A 23,573-nucleotide genomic window follows, 5' to 3' on the forward strand; every position below is an offset into this window, starting at 1 on the left:
CTATTATTCAAACCATTCTCTAATATACCACACAATGTATCATTAAAAAAGGGTTGGTTTGTTTGAATTCTCTGGGTTCCTCTCTGAACTCTTATGGTATTATTGGCAGTTAAATTAGAAGGCAATTCTTCCTTTGTTCTAGGATATTCAAGAATATCAGGTGAGGGGAATGGATTAGAACCATCACGTTGTCGTTCTATGGCAGCAATTCTCTCCGATATCTGACTATTATCACCATATATCTTTTGAAAACTTTCAGCAATTGGTTGTAATTTTCATCAGACTGGCTATATTAGAAGGCCTTGGCTCATTTCTAGCCATAGCTCTGACACCACTTGATGAGCTTCTAGAAACTAAGGTTACTAGGTTCAGAAATCAAATAAAACCAGAATCGCAGTGACAGTTTAAGAAACCATATTTCAAGAGCAATTCGATAACTCAATCAGAAACTCAGATGGGCTTAGAATTCTGGTCGAAGGTCAAAAGTATGTACAAGAATGACTCCTCAAAAGATGAATCTGATCCAATGGTCTGATCTGGAATTATAAGATCCTACTACGAACAGGATTCTTTAAAACAGAAATTCAAAAGTGACAATCAATGGCAGATCTTATGGAGTTCAAACCAGCAATTAAAGTGTATTAAAACATCAACATATTTCAGCAATATATAAAAATACTAATTTGAAATAGAAAATCAAATCTGATCTTAAAACAGGGTAGAATTAGAAATCCAACTCAAAGTGGGGCTCTAAGAAATCAGCACAAAAATCAGATTTTGAAACCGTGGGAGTGTCTAGAATACCATCCAATAACCAAATATGAAATAAGATTTGAAATCCCAGATGTAAACTATAAAGAACTGATATTCCAGTAAGTAGGTATGCATAAGAGCATACTAAGTAAAAATACTAACATAGTTTGATGGTGAATAAGATGAAGAAGAATGGAAGAAAGAAGGATGTGAACCAAGCATCTCAACTGGAACTAAACTTAAATCCCATCAGCCCTACCTTAGCATCTCACCAAGGGTTGCTACTACACCTCACAGAAGCAATTCTCAATCAAATTAGAACATACGAGCACAGCCAAGCTTTATTTAATATTTTAAAGCATGAGGAGGCTCTATAACCTTACATTCTTTATATAGAAACTAAAAGTGTACTTACAATAGGAAAGGAAAGTATACTTGAAATAGTCTGAGGCGATATGGTCATTGATTTTAAAAAGTCCCATGTTTCGATCCTACTCGACTAGTTTTGACCATATTTCGACCTAAACACCTATATAAGCGTCACTTATCCCCATTGAAACTTGAGGAAGCCTGACTGGAAACCAGGACATGCACTTATTTATGCAAAAAACCAGGACAGATACTTATTTATGCCTAATATCATTTAAGACAATGTTTTTATATTTGTTAAAAATATTTACCTAAGTTATTATTCATAAATAAACAAATACCCCCTATTTGAATCCAACAAAAATAGTTAAAAAATCAAATTCCAAAAGGATAAAAAGTCAACCCCCCAGGTCAAGAACAAAAATTGGATTTTTGGCAGTAGGTAAAATTTTCAACTTTCTAATGCTGAGGTTTTTTTCAAATCTAAAAATTTCATAAATCTTAATATGGAAAAATATTGCTAAAAACCAAAAGTGCGATAAAATATTCATTTATTTTGATGTCTAAAAAAATATTTTTTTAAACAGTATTCGCGCACACCAAATTAAGTTTAACTGGAATATAACTAACGTAGTTCTAGATTAGCAGGAGACCAACTAGAAGCCAGTAAACCAGGATGTGCTATGAACACCAATCGGGTAGGCCAAAATAGGGTTTTCGGTTAGGGTTAGGGTTTTGATCTTTGATGTGTGGGTTATGCTAAGTTGATGTAGGGGAGTCTTCTAGTGAAGGTCTTGTTAAGTTTTAACAAGTCTAGGCCTTTTAATTAGAATCGACAGCAAGGTTAGGGTTTTGGGTTTCGAAAAGAGGAAAATATGGATTTTTAGGGTTTAGAATGGTCAATTTGAGCTGCAACTTGGATCGAGTTTCCCAATGGGAGAGGGGAGAATTCGATCCAAAATTGGGGTTGTTTTGATGGCTGAGTTGATCTGGGTAGAAATTAGGTCTTAAGAAATGTGAAAACAAAAAGGGGAAATTTAGAGTTTGGATGTATGGAAGGATAAAAGAAGGGTAAGAGGTTGGGGATAAAAATCCAACCTTGAACTAGAACTTGAATGTAGAGTTTCAAAAGAACCACCCGGGCTTCCCACCGCAAGGTGTCAATTGGATCAAACACCAATCCCACCAACCTTGATCCAGCACAAGACAAAAATCTTCAATGAAGAAGAAGAGCAGCAAAAGCTTTTCATTAATATCAAAATTCGTGTTCAATGCTTTGCCCCCTTACAACCTTATATAAAAGACTCAAAAATAGACTACTACACTAAAAAGGAAAGGCCTAACTCAATCCTTAACTAATAAGGTAACCTAAACTGATTAGGAAATGAAATAACAAAAGAAATAGACTCAAACAAGACTCAAAGTAGAACTAGGATTCCCAATTAGGATTACAACTCAAATAGGAAACTAAAGAAGTGTCTAATAATAAAAATAACACCAACAATCAACTCTCTAAGCCAGCAGTCCACATCAGCCCCTAAATCACTATTCATGTGAATAGTGTCACGTGAACAACGTTACGAGGTACTGTTCACGTAAACAGTGTTATGTTGTACTGTTCATATGAACAGTAACTTTTTTTTTGGGGGTCTTCTTTATGCTTCGATATACATCAACTCCTCCAACAAATCTAGGATTGCTTAAATCTGATTTATATTGAAGGAATTATGTTCCAGTCAAACATTATTTGGTATGTGCAAATGATGTTTAAAATCACCCTGAATGAAAATATTTTTTGACATCAAAACAAATGAATATTTTACTGCACTTTTGGTTTTTAACAATGTTTTACCATATTAAGATTTGTGAATGGCAGTCCTGCTGGGTTCTTCCCTTCCTCTGTTGGTATCCGCCAAGGTTGTCCCCTCTCTCCTTTTCTCTTTTGCCTGTCCCTTGAGGTTCTCTCTCGCAGCATCCAATCCAAAACCGACCTTCACCTCATCTCCCCCATCCCTAAATGTAAGCCCACAAACCTGACCTACCTTGCCTTCGCTGATGATCTTATAATCTTCTCCAAGGCCGACCCTCTCTCCATTGAGTTCATCATGTCCTCCCTACACCTTTTTCAGGGCCTCTCGGGGCTTTGCATTAACCTAGTTAAGTCCCAAATCTTCCTCGCCGGAGTCCCTGACACCACCAAAGCCTCCCTTTCCTCCCTCACCGGCTTTACCATTGGCACCCTTTCAGTCCGCTACCTTGGCCTCCCCCTTATCCCTGCCAGACTTTCTGCCCACCACTGCTCCCCCATCTTGGATCTCCTTCGCAAGAGGTTGCAGCTTTGGAAAGCCAAGCTATTATCCTATGCAGGTCGCCTCGAGCTTATCAGATTGGTGCTCCAGTCTTGCTACATTTATTGGAGTGGTGTTTTTAGTCTTCCAAAGGCTACCATCAAGGCGACGGAATCTATTATGTGTGCCTTCCTTTGGAAAGGTGTTGACTCTGTCAGGTTCCTTCATCCAAGGAGTTGGGCTTCCCTTTGTGTCCCCAAATCTGAAGGAGGCCTCGAGCTCAGGAGGATAAAAGATGTAAACATTGTTGGATCTATCAAGCTCATATGGAAGATCCTCACCAATAGATCCACCATCTGGACTTCTTGGGTGTATGCTGGACCCCTTCGCAATGATTCTATTTGGTCTGTTAGCCCACGGGCTGATTCTTCCTGGGTTTGGCGCAGAATTCTTCAGGTGAGGCAGTTAGCCAGAGATGCCATCTCGAGCAGGATTGATGATGGTTCGACCACCTTGCTTTGGCTGGACAAGTGGCACCCTTCTGGTGTCCTCTCTTCTATTGTCAGCCCCAGGGATTTTTACTCCTCCGGATTGGACAGATCTGCCCCCTGTTGCTGCTATCATCTCCAGTGGCTCGTGGACCCCTCCCCCCCCCCCCCCCCCCCCCCCGCCGACCTTTGGAGCTCCCTTTCACCCCATCCCCCCTGGGCATAGGGGCAAAGGCGACACCATCTTATGGCTTTCATCCCTATCGGGCAGATTCAGCTCTCACTCCGCTTGGGATTCGGTTAGACATAGAGGGACGCCTTGTCCTTGGCACAGAGTTGTTTGGTTTCGTGGTCACATACCTCAACATAGCCTCACCGCTTGGCGCGCCCTTGCAAGTTGTCTTCCTACCCAAGCCTTCCTTATTTATCGGCATATTCAAGTCCCTCCCGGCTGTTGTCTCTGTTGGAATGGGACTGAAGATGTTGATCACCTATTCTTCACTTGCCCCTTTGCCTCCTCCATCTGGACCCGTGTTCTTCACCATTGTTGGCCTGGTCGGCGCACTCCTCTTCCTCTCAGCAGGGAATGGATTTGGATCGACATGACATTCGGAGGGAAGTCGATTTGTGACTCAGTTGGCAAGATTGCCTTTTGTGCCACTATCTCCCACATTTGGATGGAACGTAACCTTAGAAGATGGACATCCAAGTCCCGCTCTTTAGACATGATTTGGAAGGCCATCTTTTTTTTATGTTTCATCTAAAGTTAGATCCCTCCCCCTTAAGGATGTAAAGGATTCCCCAAGGAACAAGCTCATTGTTGTCTCATAGGGTCTCCTTACATCCATTTTGCGCCCTAACTAGTCCCTAGTTTCGGCTTGTTTGCCCTTGGGCTTGTATATTCCCTCTTTCTCTTTGTAATATATTTTTATTCATCCAAAAAAAAAAAAAAATTTGTGAAATTTTTAGATTTGAGAAAAAACCCAGTATTCTAAAGTTGAAAATTTCATCTACCGCAGAAAATCCAGTTTTTGTTCTTGAACTGAGGGTTGATTTTTTATCCTTCCGGAATTTTATTTTTTAGCTATTTTTATTATATTCAAATAGGGGAATATTTGCTTATTTATGAATAATATCTTAAGTAAATGAAATAACAAATATTATTTCATTTACTTTAAATGATGTTTGGCATAAATAAGTGATTGTCCTAGTTTCCAGCCAATGTCCAAGAACAATATACACTCAAACTTGGGCAAAAAACCACAAGTACCATTTTGAGTTTTTTTTTTTTTTTTTTTTGGGGGAAAATAGTTCATGCATTGTATTTAGAAGGTCAAAAATAGGCTGAATACAAAAAATCAGATAAAAAAAGGCATTTCCGGGCCTAAAAACCACCAACTCAAGTTGGCAGGGGAAAAATCACAGGTTTCAACCATATCTCGGTTTCTGGCTGGTCGAAACCCAAGTTTTAGAACCTTGATTAAAACTTTATCCAACGTAGGAACAAAAATTCGATGCAGCCAAGACTTTATCCTATCCTTAACAACCAAAGCAATGGCAATTACTTAACAAAATAAATACCTCAAACTAACCTCATAAAGAAATCCCGTATTCCTACCTCCTACCCATAATTTAGGCTCATTAAAGTAGCCTATTACAAAGGAAACCCATTAGACTAACTTCTCTGTTTTATCTGCATCATTTTTTTTTCTGTTCTGACTTCCTTTTCCTTATAGATGTAAGCAGTAAGCACTCATCAAGATCTGGAGAATAGATTTAAATGAGTAGATTGTTGTTGTCGCTTGACTGTTGGTCGACCTAACTGAGCTCAGGTACCCTGTTTTCACGACACCTTTCAGCTAGCATAACACCTCCATATCTGATTATCATGGTTCAAAATCTCGCGATATATCGCCGATATTTCGGTATATTTCGGATATCTCGACACTGTCGAGACGAGATGACCATACGAAATGAAAAAAGTCCAAATTTTGGTATATTTTGTGAGAAATTTTGGTATATTACTTAAACAATGTATATTTAACTATTTATACATCAGGGTCCGACCGTATACTGTCAATCAAGGGTGCAAACCCAAAAGACCACTTTGAGTTCATTTTTTTGCAATCTGAAGGTTTAAATGTGTTTATTTACCTTAAATAAGGGTGTACACGAAGTATCACGCCTTAACATGGCCAAAAACCCATCGAGATGGACTGCCAAAATATGGCAGAAAAAATACAATATTTCGGCAAAATTTCGGTAAATTTCGGATATTTTGGAAATCTCCACCTACCCGAAATGGCGAGACGAGACGAGATCTTGAACTATGCTAATTATATACTGATCGAGTTGGCCCCAAGTTTCATATCTGACATTTATTTGTCTATTTCTCCTGATTTCTAGTGATAATCTTGAGTTTCTAAGCCAGAATAATCCTACCTATGGTTGATGCTCTGCTTCTGGTTTTTTTCACTGCAACTACCCATCAAACCTTGATATCCTAATTAAAATATTGTTTTCGGGCCTGGGATGTACCAAAGGACCTAGGCAATGCTGTTGCTGAAGTCTCAGACTTGTTTGCGAATGATTTGGGAAGTTATAGTTTAGTCATTGGTATGGCTTTAGTGATGGTCCTGTTTTAAACTAGGTTATAAATCTAGGGGCCGAGGTGGGTTTCGACCAGCCAGGAACCGAGATTTCCCAGGTTTCAACCAAAACCAGGTTGAAACCTGGTATTGTCTGGGCAAAACCCGACATGTCATGTGTTGCCAAAACTGGTGTAAAGCACTGAAACGGGTCGAAACTAGGCTGGTCAAAATTAGTCGAAACTTGTATTTTTTGGTCGAAACTACCGAAATGTGCAGAATACGGTCGAAACCTGACTTGTACAAAGTTTCGTCTCGGTTTCTTGGGAAACCGAGATATCTTGAGCCATGGTTTTAAACAGAAGGTAGAAGAGCAACCTTTATTAATTACTTGTAAGGACAGGTTTTTTTAATTCTTCAAAAGCCCATTCCTTCACACCTTTGTTTTAACTTATCCCTATTATTGATTTTTTTACAAAATTTCGAAATAGTCCCTTTCTTTCAAGTTCTGCTATCTACCTTCTCTGAAGTTACAGATTCGTTATTCTTCTTTACTGTAATACTATTCTACCCTAGACATTGTGTCTTGCCCAAAGGGGTCCCAAACTGTTCTCAGAATGTATGAGATTGCCACTGCACATTATTTTGAGTTTTATTCACTTTCGTGGGCCCAAAGCTATCTAATTAAGGTTTTGGAACCTAAATTGCATTAATTGGTATCAAAGCCAAATCTAACCATCACAAGACCCTCCCTTATTGTTAATCCTGAGCTTCACAAGTTGTACAAGAAATTACAGGAATACCAACAGAGCAAAGGTAAATTTGACAAGTTCATGGAGGGACTCACAATGGCAGAAAATTTGGCTGAGCGAGAACATGGAAGCATGTCTGTGCACAGTGACCATACTATGCAGTGGGTTAATGAACAGATATTTTTTAGTTTACATTGAAGTGTCCAGTGACCATACTATGCATTGGGTTAGGGAACACATATTTTTGGTTTACATTGAAGTCCATTTTGTTCTTTACTTCTGATGTCTTTCAAGAGATCAGCAAGCTTTTTTTGGGTGAAAGCATAGTTGTCACATCATCACGGCGATCCAAGTCGGTGGAGGGGTGTCATGTCAATATATCGACATGTCGCCCGCCATATCGACCATGTTTTATTTTTTATTTTCTCTATTTTTAATGTAATTTAGTATGCTATAATATATACCCTATAACATCAAAAATTAACATGAAAGTGTACTACTAATCTACTATGGTTTAATTCATGAAAGTGTAATATCCATTAGTGTATATGAAATCATGGATTATCAAATAATTGATAGCAATAGTCTTGCTGATAATAAAGTTGAAAAATCATGAGAGTTGAGATATGATTCATTTGAAAGTGACTACAAAAGTAACAAAACACAAAAACAATTACAAGAACGTAATTTATATTGAGTGAATAAAGCTAATAAACAACCCATCTAAATAAAAAAAAAATTTTGCTGATGTGAATATGTGATTGTGTATTAGTGAATTGTATTAATGTTTTCTGTTTGATTTTTTTTAATTTTTTTTATGTTAAGGAAAAAGCATTAAAATAAAAAATGGTTAAAAAATTAAGTTTTATAATTTGAAACAACCATGTCGCCCGATATGGCCATATGTCATGGTATGGCGTCCATGGCGGCGCCATGGCGATGACATTGAGGCCATGGCACCACCATGGAGGCCATATCGGTCAATATTCTTACATCATCCATATCGGTGGGTCGATATGCCCACTTCTCCAACGATATGACGCCATGGCGCCGCCATGGCGTTGCCATGACAACTATGGGTGAAAGTGAAGAGAGATTCCTGAAAAATGTAAAAAACAAAAAAGAAAGAAAAGTAAAATAAGGAGGATACCTAACTCTGCAAGCCCCAATGTAATATAGATTCATTTACCTTGCGGTAAAAGCTTTGTCGTTAGCGAAATCTCTTTCTACCGGAAATTCAAAAAGTTTTTTTGTGCGACAAATAAGTAATCAAGCCTTGGACTAATCTGAATCAACATGACTTGATAAATTGGATAATTTAATTTAACTTTATAAATTCTAAGATGAATGATTTACATTCACTAATATTTTTTATTTTTAACTGATCAGATTATGGAAAAGTAAAAACACAATCAGCATGCATTTTGTTATCCATTATACCCATGAACTAGTCACACAATGTAAAAGCCAAAATCCTAATTCAAGATCTCAGCGGTGGAGGGCCAGTTAGGAAAGAGAAGAAATTTGAGATGAGATCTCAGAGCTGTAGGGGAGAGGACTCACTTTCATGTTGAGTAACCAACACTTCTCTATTGTCAAATCTGTGTTTCCATCGTTGGATTAGAATGTATAAATAGACAGAAATCTAAAGAGTCCTAATTGAAATGTAAAACTGAAACTAATGAAACTAACTTGCAATCAAACTATATCTCCTAATCCAACTCTAAAACTAATATAGAGTTCGAAATTAACTAACCTATTCCTACATATCCTACCCAAAGCAAATATAAAAGACAAAGATTAACTAAACTACTACCAACCCTTATTGGGCCAAAAAACCAGGTAGTAACGGTTACGTCTTGGTTTGGGTTTCTAAAACCAATCATGCTTGTCCAACCAGTGAAGTGCTACTGCATCACTCAGCATTTAAAAAGAACGTACCCAGTGCACGAGTTCCTGCCATTGCGGGGTCAGGAGAGGGTCATAACTCATAATGCCCACAGCCTTAACCCCCACTTCATGGAGAGGCTGTTTCCCAACTCAACCCCACAACCATGAGGTCACAATGGAGCAACCTTACCGTTGCGCCGAGGTACACCCTCTCTTTGCATCACTCGCCTTTAAAGAAGAAAAAAGGGGAAAAAATGAATAACAAGATTCATCAAGAAGTATATCAAAAATAGAATTAAGACACTAAAAATGAAACGCCTAACCCATTCCTTAACTAATAAGATATCCTAAATTGACTAGGAAAGCAAAATAATAAAGATAAGAGACTCAAAATAGGACTCTGACTAAATTAATGAAGTAAATCCAGTTTTCCTACTTTCTACCCATATTTTAAGCTTATTAAATTGGCCAATTACAAAGTAAACCCATGGGACCAAAAGCCCAACACCTACATAACCCACCCCACAACTTATTTTCAAAAACAATAAGCCCTCTAAGTGACTTATCTGCATCAACCCCATCAAAGCTGATGTTTGTGAATGCCGATCAAATGGTGCCAATTCTCTCATTTTACAAAACTCGAGGTCGAGTTTTTCTCAACACCAGGGGAATGGATGCAGGAGTGCACTTCCATGGGTTGGCTCGAACCCATCCAGATGGAGATGAACAGGGTCCAATCGGATTTTTTGGTTCAACAGGGTATTTTAGATTAGTTATTTAATATTTACATTTATCTTGTAATCTCCTCATTAGTTATAATAGGCTAATTAGTCGTAGAATTTGATATAGTATTTTATTTCAGCTTTATAAGAGAGAGAATCGTCCGGAATTTCTTAGTAACTGAAGAGGATGTTTTGGGAAAAACATCATAGGGGTTGATAATAGGAAAGTTGGTTGGGTGGATCTGTTGTTCAGCCGGGGTATAGCTGAGTTCGTACAGATAATCAACCTTCGCTGCATGAGAAGTTTTAAGAGAAACACCAGAAGAAGAAGGAGGTTGAAGACTCATTGTTGATGAGAAGTGTATCTTATCCTGAAGCATCCATGCATAGATCTAAATATGGGTTAACTGCAGAAGAGAAAAACGAACAGTGAAAACGGCAGGACTCAGACTGAAGGTAATCCGAGCGTGCCGGGATTTATAGCGGTCACAGCCTGCAACCCACACCTTGCTCAAGGAACTTTTATCGGCCTGAGGTCTGAGAAAAGACCGAATACTGTTTCCTAACAAGCCGGTTCTGATGCAGAGGATCCGTCAAAAGCGGCAAGCTGCGAGCATCTTTGTGGCATGGACGATGGCGATATCACACCATAGGAAGATAAACACAGAGCTGCGATGGATAAAATACACAAGAGGAGGTTTAGCCAAACATGGCTCTGATACTAAATATCAGAGATGTGGTATCAGAGACTGCTCATCGTCCAGGAAATGAAATCATCTCTGAAATCATCTCTGATACCACATCTCTGATATTTGGTATCAGAGCCATGTTTGGCTAAACCTCCTCTTGTGTATTTTATCCATCGCAGCTCTGTGTGTTTATCTTCCTATGGTGTGATACTGCTCATCGTCCATGCCACAGTATGCTCTACAGTTGCCGTCTTTTGACGGATCCTCTGCATCAGAACCAGCTTGTTAGGAAACAGTATTTGGTCTTTTCTCAGACCTCAGGCCGATAAAAGTTCCTTGAGCAAGGTGTGGGTTGCAGGCTGTGACCGCTATAAATCCCGGCACGCTCGGATTACCTTCAGTCTGAGTCCTGCCGTTTTCACTGTTCGTTTTTCTCTTCTGCAGTTAACCCATATTTAGATCTATGCATGGATGCTTCAGGATAAGATACACTTCTCATCAACAATGAGCCTTCAACCTCCTTCTTCTTCTTCTGGTGTTTCTCTTAAAACTTCTCATGCAGCGAAGGTTGATTATCTGTGCGAACTCAGCTATACCCCGGCTGAACAACAGATCCACCCAACCAACTTTCCTATTATCAACCCCTACGATGTTTTTCCCATAGCATCCTCTTCAGTTACTAAGAAATTCAGGACGATTCTCTCTCCTAAGAAGACACCTGGTCTCAAGGAGTACGTCCAAGCACCACCATTCTCTCAAAACCAGATCACTACTAGTGGCAAGGAACAGTATTTTTCGGTCGAGATCAGTCCCGATCTCATCAGACGGTGGATCGCCCTTGGTTACACGCATCTCCATCTTGGAGCTGTGAAGATCACGGCCACTTTTCATGGTCGCAAAGGACTGCCCATGGCTATGCGTCTTAATCTTCTTGATACCAGATTCCGCAACTTCCCACATGCCACGATCACTGATGTCCAGACCACTTTGAATGACGGCACAGTCTTCTACACAGTGTACCCAAACTACAATGTCTCCCTGCAGGATCCCAATCTCCCGGATGCCTGGCAGTTTCTTGTCCAGCTTACTGGTGCTCCTCAGAAAGAATCAGCAATTGCAGCTACTCTTCACTATCAGATCTGTTACCGGCTTCAGAATCATGCCATGAATCTTAATACTGGCTTCTCCAGTAATGACTCCGCTTTATTTGTCCAGATCGGTGAAGATCGGATTCCTACGATCACTCACGTCCCCCGGCAGATTAGTCGTGCCGAGTTGATCAAGCTGATCCCTGAATCTTGGATCACTGCCTATGAATCCACTCATGCTGCCCCAGCTGCAACTCCTCCGATCACGGCCACGAACCCTGTCTACAAACCTCTCGATGATGGCAAAACCATGGTAACCTACTCCAGGCCAACTGATTTCTGCACAGCCATCCCGATCTCCCAGAACGGCTACCCCATGTTCCCATCGAGGCGTTTGACAGTGACGGTGCTCCGATCTATCAGTTCTCTGGCCCGACTAGCCATACTTGGTTCGATGTCTGTGATTGCCCAGATTGTGGTCACATAGACGACGAGCCCGAGCCTCCTCCAAAGCCTAAGAAGCACAAGAACAAAGGCCCTGATCTTCTTTGGCAAAGATATCAAGCAGGCTGCCCTAATGTTGGCCCCCTTGGTGAAGATAGAGGCCGTTATCAGTTCATTGTTGAATACGGCTCCAGCAAGCCTTGTTTTCTAGGTTGTTGCCCCCCTGTCTCTCCAGCTCCAGAGCCTCCCTTCCAGGAACCACCTCTTGTTACGTGCAAGCCAGATCTTCCTCCGACGCCAAAGCCACCACCAGCATCACCGCCATTGATGCTTTGGCAGCAACAAGTTCAGCAAGCCATTCCCTGCTTTATGGCCTCAGGCTCAGAAGGCATAAGCAAGAATTTCCCCCCCGCGACCGATTATGAAGATTCGGATCGCCGCCGGCAAAGTGGAAAGTCACTCCTCCTAGTATTGTTGATAACTTGGGACAGATGCCAGTCAATTCCTCTGTCGAAGCTCAGCTCAATTGGCCAGCAGAAAATGCCCTAGTCCAGAACCAATATCTGCACAAATTGGTTTCTTACCAGGAACACCATACTCTTGCCTTCCAACAAACCGAAATTGATATACGGTATCTCAAAACGAGGATTGAGACTTTCCATCAAGAGCGCATACATATCCCAACCACTATGAAGGATGTTTCTCATGCCTCTGTTCTTATTTCTGTACGGGAGAAAGAAAAGAAGCACCTTGAGGACCAGCTGAGATATGCCCAAGCTCCGATACCCACAAGCCCACCATCCTACAATTATCCTTTGCTCTCTGACTCCTTTTCTTCCCCTTCTTATCCATCACAGGATGTCCCTCATACCTTCCCCACTGCCATGTTCAAAGAACTCCAAGAACAGCAAAGAAACCTGGCAGCCCAAAGGGCCAAACCCTCAAAACCAAAGAGGTTCCACCCATCTCATCCACCCATTGTTTCCCTTCCTTCGTATCCTTCATACCTTACACCTACGCCTACCCCAACTTCTCAACCTACCTTTCAACCTATTCCGGGTCACACCCCATGGGTACCTCCTGCATTCGTCCCATGGGTACCTCCTCCTAAACCCTCTATTCCTAAAACTGCCTTTGCCCTAGTCCCTTCGCCTCAGAACCCCAATACCTTAAGCACCTATCTCACCCAGTTGACCATACAAGACGCTATCCCGGTGCTATCCCTTGCGAAGGAGCTCTCCTCTGATACCTCAGGTTATGACTCCTATGATGAGCCTCCACCAGTTTTTCAGACTAATCCCAGGACTGAAACCCAAGCTCCGACTGAGAATCCGACTGAAGGTGTTACTGAACCCATTGTCCACAGTGACAGTGACCATGGATCTACTGGCCAACAGCCGCGACAAAGACAGCAACCTCCTCAGGCTACTACTCAACCCTTTGCCAATCAGGACCCTAAGCAGCTGTTCACTTTTGATGGTCTTCCATTCCACAAATGGCCTGATAGAATTTCTGAGTTCCATGCCTGGCTGACTGCGGAACTTTTACAAGAAGGTTCTACAAACAACACTTCTCAAAATCAAATGCAAAGAAAATAACTGCTCTTGTCCTTCCAAGAAGAAGTCCCACTTCTCCAAGTTCAGCACTCGCTCCAACGAAGCTTGTCCTCACCACAAGCGTACCCATTTCAAGAAAAGGCAGCATCACCCTTCTTCCCAGAAGTACAAGTTCTTCAAAAGAAAGAAGTTCCGCAACAAAACTTCTACCAAATGCTATGCTTGTGGAAAAATGGGACATTTTGCCAAAAATTGTCCTGATAAGACAAAGAAGGCCAAGCTTATGCATATGCTTACCCAGTTCTCCATCCAAGATGAACCTGATGCTGACATAGAATCATTATATTCTATAGATGATGATTTTTCTCCGAACCTGCTCTTTACTTTGGAAAATCGTGATGATGAGTCTGATAGTCTTTCTGACACTGAGTCCGATGGATTTGAACCCATCTTCCCAGTCCTCTCCACAGATCCTCCCGACCTTCCTCAGGCTCCACCACTCTCTCAGCCCGTGCTAGCTGTTACTAAAACTCCTTTACCACAGGCTCCCCTGTATATTTCTGCCACAACATGGGACCGCCTGGTCTTCCCCATCTCCGATGGAGCATCCATGGTCTCACCCATAAGAAACATTTTCTCCCCTGGACCCATGTCTCTAATTTGTTACTAACATCTCCTCTTGCAAATATAAAGCAGCAACTAATCTCCCAATGCAGTGCCAACTCTCACTGAGTTTCTCACCAAGTGTGACCACCCTCTATGGCAGAATCCAAAGTTTTTCATTCGTCTTCCATTTAAAAAGAACGAAGATGCCAATCCAACAAAGGCCAGCCATTCAAGAATGAATCCTGAGCATCTCATCCTTGCTCGTCAAGAAGTTGCTCTCCTGCAAGCCCAAAACCTTATAGAGAAGACATCTTCCCCTTGGGCATGTGACGCTTTTTACGTCAACAAACATGCTGAGCAGACTAGTGGTAAACTCAGGTTGGTCATCAATTACCAGCCTCTCAACGCCTTCCTAGCTGATGATAAATTCCCTCTGCCCACACAGCCCGCTCTCCTTCTCCAGCTATCCAAGCCGACTATCTTCAGCAAGTTTGACTTAAAGGCAGGTTTTTGGCAACTTGGCATCCATCCAGACGATCGTGCCAAAACAGGATTCTGCATTCCAGGTTATCATTTCCAATGGACTGTCATGCCATTCGGTCTGAAGGTTGCACCTTCCCTGTTCCAGAAAGCAATGCTCCAAGTCTATGAACCCATTCAATCTTAGGCACTCATCTACATTGATGACATTCTCCTCTTCTCTGCCAATGAAGAAGATCATCACCAGCTCCTGCAACGGTTTCTTGACTTAACTGTCCAACATGGCATTATGCTTTCCCCAAGCAAGATGGAAATAGCAGTTTCTATAGTCAATTTCCTAGGTGTCACTATTTCTGAAGGCAAGTTTCATCTTCAGCCTCATATAGGACGATCTCTCCTTGAGTTTTCTGATGGCCCTCTCCAGACACCAGTTACAGCAGTTCCTCGGAATTGTCAACTACATAATAGAATTCCTCCCACAGCAGATTCGGTTCACCAGCCATCTTCATCGTCTTCTCAAAAAGGACCCTCCTCCGTGGTCCCAGGCCCACACTCAGGCTATTCAATCTCTCAAGAAGCTTGCACAGGCACTTCCCACCTTACAGATACCCTCCACAGGTCTGTGCATCCTCCAGTCTGATGCCGGTGATACCCAATGGGGCGCCTTCTCTTGGAAGAAGCCTCCGACAAGACCAGAAAGCTTTGTGGTTATCACAGCGGTGAATTCAAGCCTTCCAAACAGCATTACCACTCCACTTTCAAAGAGATTCTGGCTGTTAGGCGAGGTATTGAAAAGTTCCAGTTCTTCCTCATCGGTCACACATTTCAAGTTGAGATGGACATGACCTCTTTCCCCAGGATGCTCCATTTCAAACAGAAGATTCTCCCAGAATCCCAACCCTTACGATGGGCTCAATGGTTCTCACAATGGTCCTTCAAGGTCAAGCACATAAAAGGAAAAGACAATTCTCTGGCTGATTTTCTCTCCAGAAACAAACCCCCTGTTTCACCAACCATCCCTGTTTTATGCATGCCCTTATACCCGGCAGCCTCTTCTTCCTCTGACCCATCTTCCTCCTCTGGACCACCACCCATAGACCCATTAACCTCTTTACTCCCTGCTCTCCCTCCACCCTTGATGTGTGAAATCTCCCTTCAAGCATTACAGGCTAACAGTATCCATACCTATCAATCTGTCCTCACAGCCATGATTCACAAAAATGGCCTCCAGTTTGATTGGGTTGTCTGCCATCCTGATTATCCGTTTCTTACTCCCTTCACCATTCGTGTCCCTACCATGTTCGATGAAGACTGCGTAGTCTTTTTCTGGCATCTCTTAGCCGTCCACCATATTGCCATTACCTTCAACAAACCAAGTCTTCTACACTACCTACGCACAGTATCTGCTATCTTCGCCAATCCAACTCATACGTATTTCTTCCGTCTCCAACATCCCCAGTACTTGGCCCGTTTTCTCTGCCTCTTTGCCCCTCTCCCAGTGGATTGCCATGCTCCAAGATCTCCCTAGTGACGATTTCTATGTCACGTATATATTCCATCGACCCCCAGACTTTATTCACCATGACCTAGTCTCTCCACCTACCCTTGAGCATCATTTTGTTGCTTATGACCCCATCTTCTTTCTACATGGAGCCAGCCAAGAAGATATTTTCACCCACCGTGATGACTCAGAAAGCACCAAAGAGGGATGGATTACTTTCATGCACACCATGTGCACCCACAATAATGTGGACCCCAATACTTTACCAGCCTGTCTTGTTCAGACCACCAACACCGCCTGGGAAGTCAACAATCAGCTACAGCACCCTGTCATCCACCACTTAATACGACACCACGTGGAGTTTGAGATCGACCATGCTCTGGATGAGTTTATCCCCTACTCAAGTGACAGTGGACCCGACACCAACTAAGGGTCGCCAAAAGTCCAAAAGTAACCATAGTTTGCTCAAGAAGTTCAAAAGCAATCGTAGTTTGGTTTGCTACTGTTTATGTAATAATTGCTTGGTTGTAATCATGGTTTTGTTAGTATGTAACCATAGTTTGCTGTAAGCCTATAAATATGGCTCTTCTCTTTGTACAAAACAGATCGAATTGGAAATGAAATCATCTCTGATATTTGATGAGTCTGATAGTCTTTCTGACACTGAGTCCGATGGATTTGAACCCATCTTCCCAGTCCTCTCCACAGATCCTCCCGACCTTCCTCAGGCTCCGCCACTCTCTCAGCCCCTGCTAGCTGTTACTAAAACTCCCTTACCACAGGCTCCCCTGTATATTTCTGCCACATGGGACCGCCCGGTCAAAGTTATTGGTTATTTTGACACCGGGTGTTCAATGAATATCTTAGTCCCCCCCATGTTATCCCTTCTTGGTGTTGGAAGCCCCACAAACAGTATTTCACTGCAGCTGACGGAAAAACTTTCTCGGTCGACCTTATCTCTACAGGTCCTGTCCGGTTTAAGCTTTTTCCCACTCTTACCCTTAGCCATACTGTTCTAGGCTCCTCTCTCCCCATCTCCGATGGAGCATCCATGGTCTCACCCATAAGAATCACCAGAAGGAGGAGGTAGAATGCTCATTGTTGATGAGAAGTGTATCTTATCCTGAAGCATCCATGCATAGATCTAAATATGGGTTAACTGCAGAAGAGAAAAACGAACAGTGAAAACGGCAAGACTCAGGACTCAGGCTGAAGGTAATCCGAGCGTGCCGGGATTTATAGCAGTCACAGCCTGCAACCCACACCTTGCTCAAGGAACTTTTATCGACCTGAGGTCTGAGAAAAGACCGAATACTGTTTCCTAACAAGCCGGTTCTGATGCAGAGGATCCGTCAAAAGACGGCAACTGCAGAGCATACTGTGGCATGGACGATGAGCAGTATCACACCATAGGAAGATAAACAGTTCATGTTAGAGTCAAGTTGTGTTTAAGCTTTAGAATCAAATCAGAAGTCTTTATTATATTCTTTTTTTTTTTATTATATTCTTTAAGTACTTGGTTGTACCCAAAATATTTAGATTGAATAGAATGGAATGTTGAGTTTTGGTTGAGTAGCTGTGTACCTGTATGTGATCCTCCCCCTCCCCCCTTCTTTTGTGCGATCTCTCCTTCTTCCTATTTAGTTCTGTCCAGCGGTACCCTAGCCTTCCCAGACTGGTATCGATCTCCCTCTTTGCCCTCTCTTTCTTCCAAATACTTTGGCTATGAGCTCTCCTATTTCAGGAGTCCCAAACCCCAGTTCTCCTTGTCCCTTTACTTATTTCCCCATCATGAGATTTAAACCAGAAATAAGATCTGGTTCTGAAAATACTGCCAACCCTGTTTGATCCTATTTTATTAAGGTAATACTTAACTATTGGAGTGGTGCTTGGCTGCTGCTACGAGGTTTAGAGGCTTGCGAGCCTTCACCTGAAGTTTCGGGTGCAGACGAGATCCCTTGAAGGAGTTTTAAGCTTCTTGATGTCTTAGTTTCCACCACTGATTTTGTTGCTGGAGGTTGAAGATAACCCCAAACTTCCCGCACGATACCGTCTTTTAAGTCTTTTTTCTACCTTTTCCCATATTACCCTCCCCTTGTGTCATTATACTCTCTTATCCTTGTTTTGTTTCCCCTTCCAAGTTTACCCTTTTCCATTATCCGTTACACCCCACTTACTTTGTCCCTTCTCTTATAGTATGAACTGCCATTTATTTACTGTTTTGCCACTCCTTTGATTTGAGTTTCCTATTATTTAGGTGGGCCCATAAGCAATCCAAACCGGGTTTTGGAACCTCAGATCCGCATCACAAATTTTGGAGACTTCAGTAACACATGCCTGAAGATGCTAGCAATGAAACGCCTCCATAAACTTCCCCATCATTAGCAAACCTACATCCATACCCAATATGAAAGTGGCATGTGGCATACACCCCTTCCGTGGGCAATATAATATTGGCACATGGATTCCACAACCCTTTGAAAAAGCACTCAAACACCAGAATGATGTGACCCTGAAAGTGAAGCAGTCCATAGTAACGACGTGATCTAAGGAGGCTGCCCAATGGAACAATTGGACTTTCGAGGGGAACACTTCTTTTAGACAAAAATCTCACACCAAGTACTTTCTTAAGATCTCAAGGCCACCATGTTTGCAGCTGCTGTGGTTTGGCAGAAAATTACAGTAGCTACAGCAGATTGTGAAACTCATTGTTGTTCAAGTTCCTTCAAAGAGATGGTGACCACATTTGCTTGTTAGCAATTCCCACATTGTAGACAGTACCAAAGGCAAGTTGACCTTGGCCCAACCATGGGCCAAGTCAAGGATCTCCAGGGAAAGATCTTCAAAGGTGGATGCTCTGAGCAACCCAGATCCTCCAAGACAAAGTGTCATTACCACTTCCAACCTCAAGCTTAATAACCTGAGAAGTTCGTCTCATGATGCCACGTCAAAGTTACTCCGATGGTATCACACTTCCAAGCAGTCCCACCAACCAGTGAGCCCATACTTCTATGCAATTACATGATGCTGAAGAGGGGTGTAGTATTCAACCAACACTTCCACTTGATACAAACAAACCTGATCCCCAGTTAAGTGTTATAAAGCCCAAGGTCTTCCAAGCCTCTAGGGACCACACAATTTCAAGTCAATGAGTGAAGGAAACCATGTTGGAGCATCTCCAATCCCCCAAGTAATTGAGGCTGCTATGTTAACAAAGAAGAGAAAATATGCACAGATTCGACAAAGACGAGCCCTGATCAAAGTATGATTATCCTATAGAGAGATCACACTCCACACAGAAGGATTCTGCTCAATCTCTTCAATGACTAGACCTAAAATTTATTTTTGAAGATAAAATGCATCCAACGGGAGTCCAAGAAAAACTGAGAGAAGCTGCCTCATCCGGTACTGAAGGCAACTGGCTAGATCATCTAAGTTGAAGACGTTCCCAATCCTAAAGATCTCGCCTTAGGAAAAATTAAGATGATACACCACAAATATATGAAATCGTGTTATGAATCATTACAGAAACCAATAGGACAGCAAACTGGCAGGATAACTTTCACAAAACTACAATAGCACAGGGTACAACTTATAGTAATTGCCTTTTCACAGGTTGGTTGAGCAAACAGGTGAATAATTTGATTCTTTCATCATACACGAGGGCCAAAGTTGGCTCCACTTATACATTGCAAGATGCTCATGACTTCTGGCAAGTATGAACCATAGCTAAAAGTCTCCTAGACATCTGTGTAATCAAAAATTCAAAATACTAGGAGATATATTGTGTCAGTTTTGGATATTTTACCAAGTAATGACTGTAACAAAATTAGGTCATTGAACTCAAGTTTTTTATGTAGAAAATAATTTGGCATTAAAAAGGCATACAGCCATCAAACAGAACTTCTGTTCAATTCAAGGCTAACCTCAATAGCAAGCCATGACATCTTCCATGGCCAAAGAGAGTAGAGCTCTATCAGTCAAATGCTGACACCACATATCAGTATAGTTCTTTTATTTATTTATTTATTTTGATAAGTAACATGTAAGTATAGTTCTTGTAACACAATGCCACTTCCCCACACACACAATTATTAGATTATATGGATATGTTGATACATGTCAATAAATGGTAACTTGAGCAGAAGCATAACATAAAAGCTTCATTTATTTAGTAAATAAGTGGATTTATTGAAGAATTCAAGCACAAGATTATTGTTTACAAATGAAAATATTTAATAAACAATTCAAGCAGGACTAATGCAGTAAAACAAGAGCCATCCATCAATAATGTTCCAAAGAAGCACAAGTCTACCTGAAATGAACCCATTCAAGTCCTTGGGGAATGTCCAGCATCAGATCCAAATGCAGAGGAGCTTTCACTGTCAGAATCTGTAGGATATAGCTTGGAATGAGTGAATACATCAATTAATATTGCTTGTGTCAGAGAAGACAATATAATAAAAAGAGACTCAAGTGGCATCACTGAATACGTAATGCAAGTACCCTGAACTACTAAAAACAAATTTTGTTAGAAATTCATAATATTACCGCTTGAAGAGGATCCAGAATCACTGCTAGAGCTGCTTGAACTACTTGATCTACTCCCGTTGTCCCCTTGCTTTTCTGCTTGGACAGGGGAGGAAGAGGAAACAATCTTATCATCTGTGACAACCAGCACATAATTGCAGGGATCATCGAGTCAACAAACGAAGTTGCCAGTGGGATACAAATTAGACAAAATGCAACTCATAGGGTCATTAAAGCTTTTACCTCCTTTGGTTTCTTTGTGTGCTTCTACCATTCCCGAGGCTGGATTCTGTCCAGATTTAAATTAAAAAGAAAAATCACGAACCAAACTCTAGTAAGAGAGTTGAAAATCATAAAAGTTATGATTTAGAGGCCTACCGTTTCCTGTACATTGTGCTCTGGCTCCATTTCTGCTTCTGCTCTTGCTTGGATTGCAAGTTCAGCTTTCCTTTTGTTCTTGCTCAGACTCTTCTTGTAATTGGTTACAAACCTGTCAAGTTCCCATAGAGTTTCTGCATCAACGCTATCAATGTCCACTTCAATCTCGTCATCATGCTGGCACAACGATGAATTCCTCTTCTTAATAATCTGAACAATGTTGTCCAGCTTTTCGGAAGGCAAACTCTGAAGGTTTGTGCTGAGCCTTTGCTTCTCCTCATATGTCATGTCCCTTTTGTGAGGATCCTTTGCCTTAGGCTTCTTTGGAGCAGGGGTCCGACCTGGAACTGGAGGGGCGAAGTTTGAAGCTTTCAGGCTAGAATCAATGGGAAGTGTTGTTGACTCTGATCTATCCAGAGTTCTTCTCATCTCAGGATATGGAGGAGGTGGAAGGGCCTTCCTCGAAGTAGGGGTAGGAAGAATAGCATCATGGTCTGCTCCAAGCCTTGTATTAAGATTGTATTCAACCTCTACAGCAGCCCACTTATCTTCAAATATCTTCAAAAGTTGTTCCGCCATGACATGAACATCCTGCCCTTTTGGGTTATAAGTCATCGCATTCCGGAATGTAAGTCTCACATCCTCTGCAAACTCCTTCGGAGCCATATACCAATTCTTATTCAACCTTGATTTCACTGTGCCCAAGTCCATTGGATGCTTGATAATGGTGTAGTAGTCATGAAGTCCAAGCCCCTTCACGTCCACGGGGGTATTAAACACCCAACCATGCTTGTGCTTCATCAATTTGGCAAGCAAGATACTGCAGCTCTTGAAAATCTGACTGGAATACTTGTCCATTCCAAACCCCTGAAACCCGTATTCCCCATCTCCATGTTTCTTACCATTAGACTTCGACTTCTTGTTGCTCTCTGGAGGTGGGAATTTCTCCTTTCCAAGCACAAAATCCGAATTGCGATAGTACTGGTTTGCCTTCGGGGTCCGCTTCTCTTTCTCAACAACATCGCTAACTCCTTGGCTGTTCTCTACCACTGAGATACTAAGCTGGTGCAACGGCCTCGACTCATGATGCCCCGCGGAACCAAACTCAGAATTCAACCTTTTTGTGCCACCGTTGTCTACAGCATCATTCGCAGAAAGCTGCGAGTGACTGTAACCACCGGAGAACCCAGTGAGTTGCAGTTCCCTAGCTTCAAGCTTTTTCACCAGACTCCGAACCTGATCGAGCTCGTTAGTGAGCTTTCGCCGTAGCTCTCGCATCTCCTGCTTCGACCTAGAAGAGACGTTAATCGTGACACGATTTTCTAACCTGGGGAAAACTGGGCGAACGGAGCCATTACCGGAAGGCGGATCACGACTGTTGGGAGCGGCTGATTGACGACGGTTCAGGCTTGACGAATCGTCAGAAGCGGCATCGAAACGAGTGAGCAGCAGCTGCTGAGACGAGTTGCCGTCTTCAGGACCCGTGGTTTGAGAGGGCTGCTGTTGAGGTGCGTTCTTCGAACCCTTATTGTGAGCCTTTCTGGTGTAGACTTTGCCATCTCCCCATCTATGCTTGTCTCGAGAACCATCACCGCCTCCCCCGACCATAGGCCCGGAAGCCATACATACGTTGCTGAATCAAAACCCTAAAAAATCAATCGATCCGTTCGAGTAAAGGAGACCGAAACCCTAATTAGGGTTCCGTGAATCCGCCGGGGAAGAGGACGATGTAATGTGTTATTAGGGTTTATTTGGGGGGAAGAAACCCTAATAAAGGGCGACAGGGGACGGAGGAATGAAACGTTGCAGGGGAAAAGGCTAGGGTTCACTCTTACCCTGTTTTCCGATCTGCTGTCTCTCTCCCTGCCTCTCCTTATGCTACAGATGTACGGTTTCTCCTGCTTTGCTAAGTAGATTTCGGGGAGTGTTTAGGGATTGGAAAGACCTTCCAGACGTTTTCTTCTAGAGCTCCAGCAATAAGCATCAATGGCGTCATTTTTTCCTGATTCATCGCTCATCAGACCACGAATGCTTCTGTAATTCTGTTCTGATGCTTTGGAGTGTGGGGACAATATATGTGTGAGGGCGGTGATTACATCGCCTGAACTAAACCGTGTCAAATCAAAAGGTGAAAAATGGTATCTCAGGATATCCATAAGGAGGCCGGCTCCGGTTCACGTACGAGAACATTCTCACACGCATTGAGCCGACCTGATAGAATCCACAAAATGGGGTCCACAAGTAGGGTCCACAAAGTGGGGTCCACAAAATAGATTCCATCAAGGTGACTCAGGGGAATATGAGATGGTACTCCTACATGAAGCTGAGTCGAACTCATCTTTAAGAATAATTACAAGGGTATACCCAGCACACGAGGTAGGGGTGAAACACGGCCGAGTTGGGCCAGGATTTTGAAAACCCCAACCCAACCTTAAGTCCTCTTAGCTCAGC

At 42.2% G+C, this 23,573-nt stretch overlaps 1 protein-coding gene across 2 annotated transcripts in view; it reads right to left on the reverse strand.

Moving 5' to 3' along the window:
- The window catches only part of LOC122639784 (transcription factor GTE4-like), a 32,558-nt gene extending 9,389 nt beyond the window's left edge, over positions 1-23,169 (reverse strand). The window contains exons 1-4 of one of the 2 annotated variants that reach the window (XM_043832743.1): positions 21,123-23,169; positions 20,992-21,033; positions 20,766-20,883; positions 20,530-20,606 (exon numbers count right to left, since the gene is read on the reverse strand). In XM_043832743.1, coding sequence (XP_043688678.1) covers positions 20,545-20,606; positions 20,766-20,883; positions 20,992-21,033; positions 21,123-22,745 — 1,845 coding nt within the window. In that variant the 5' untranslated portion in view covers positions 22,746-23,169 and the 3' untranslated portion in view covers positions 20,530-20,544. Of the gene's footprint in view, positions 1-20,529; positions 20,607-20,765; positions 20,884-20,987; positions 21,034-21,122 lie in introns of both variants that reach the window. The other variant, XM_043832742.1, reaches the window with a different exon arrangement.
- Between the last annotated feature and the right edge of the window lie 404 nt (positions 23,170-23,573).

This window comes from Telopea speciosissima, chromosome 9 (genome assembly GCF_018873765.1).
Source record: "Telopea speciosissima isolate NSW1024214 ecotype Mountain lineage chromosome 9, Tspe_v1, whole genome shotgun sequence".
NCBI classification, from domain to species: Eukaryota; Viridiplantae; Streptophyta; class Magnoliopsida; order Proteales; family Proteaceae; genus Telopea; species Telopea speciosissima.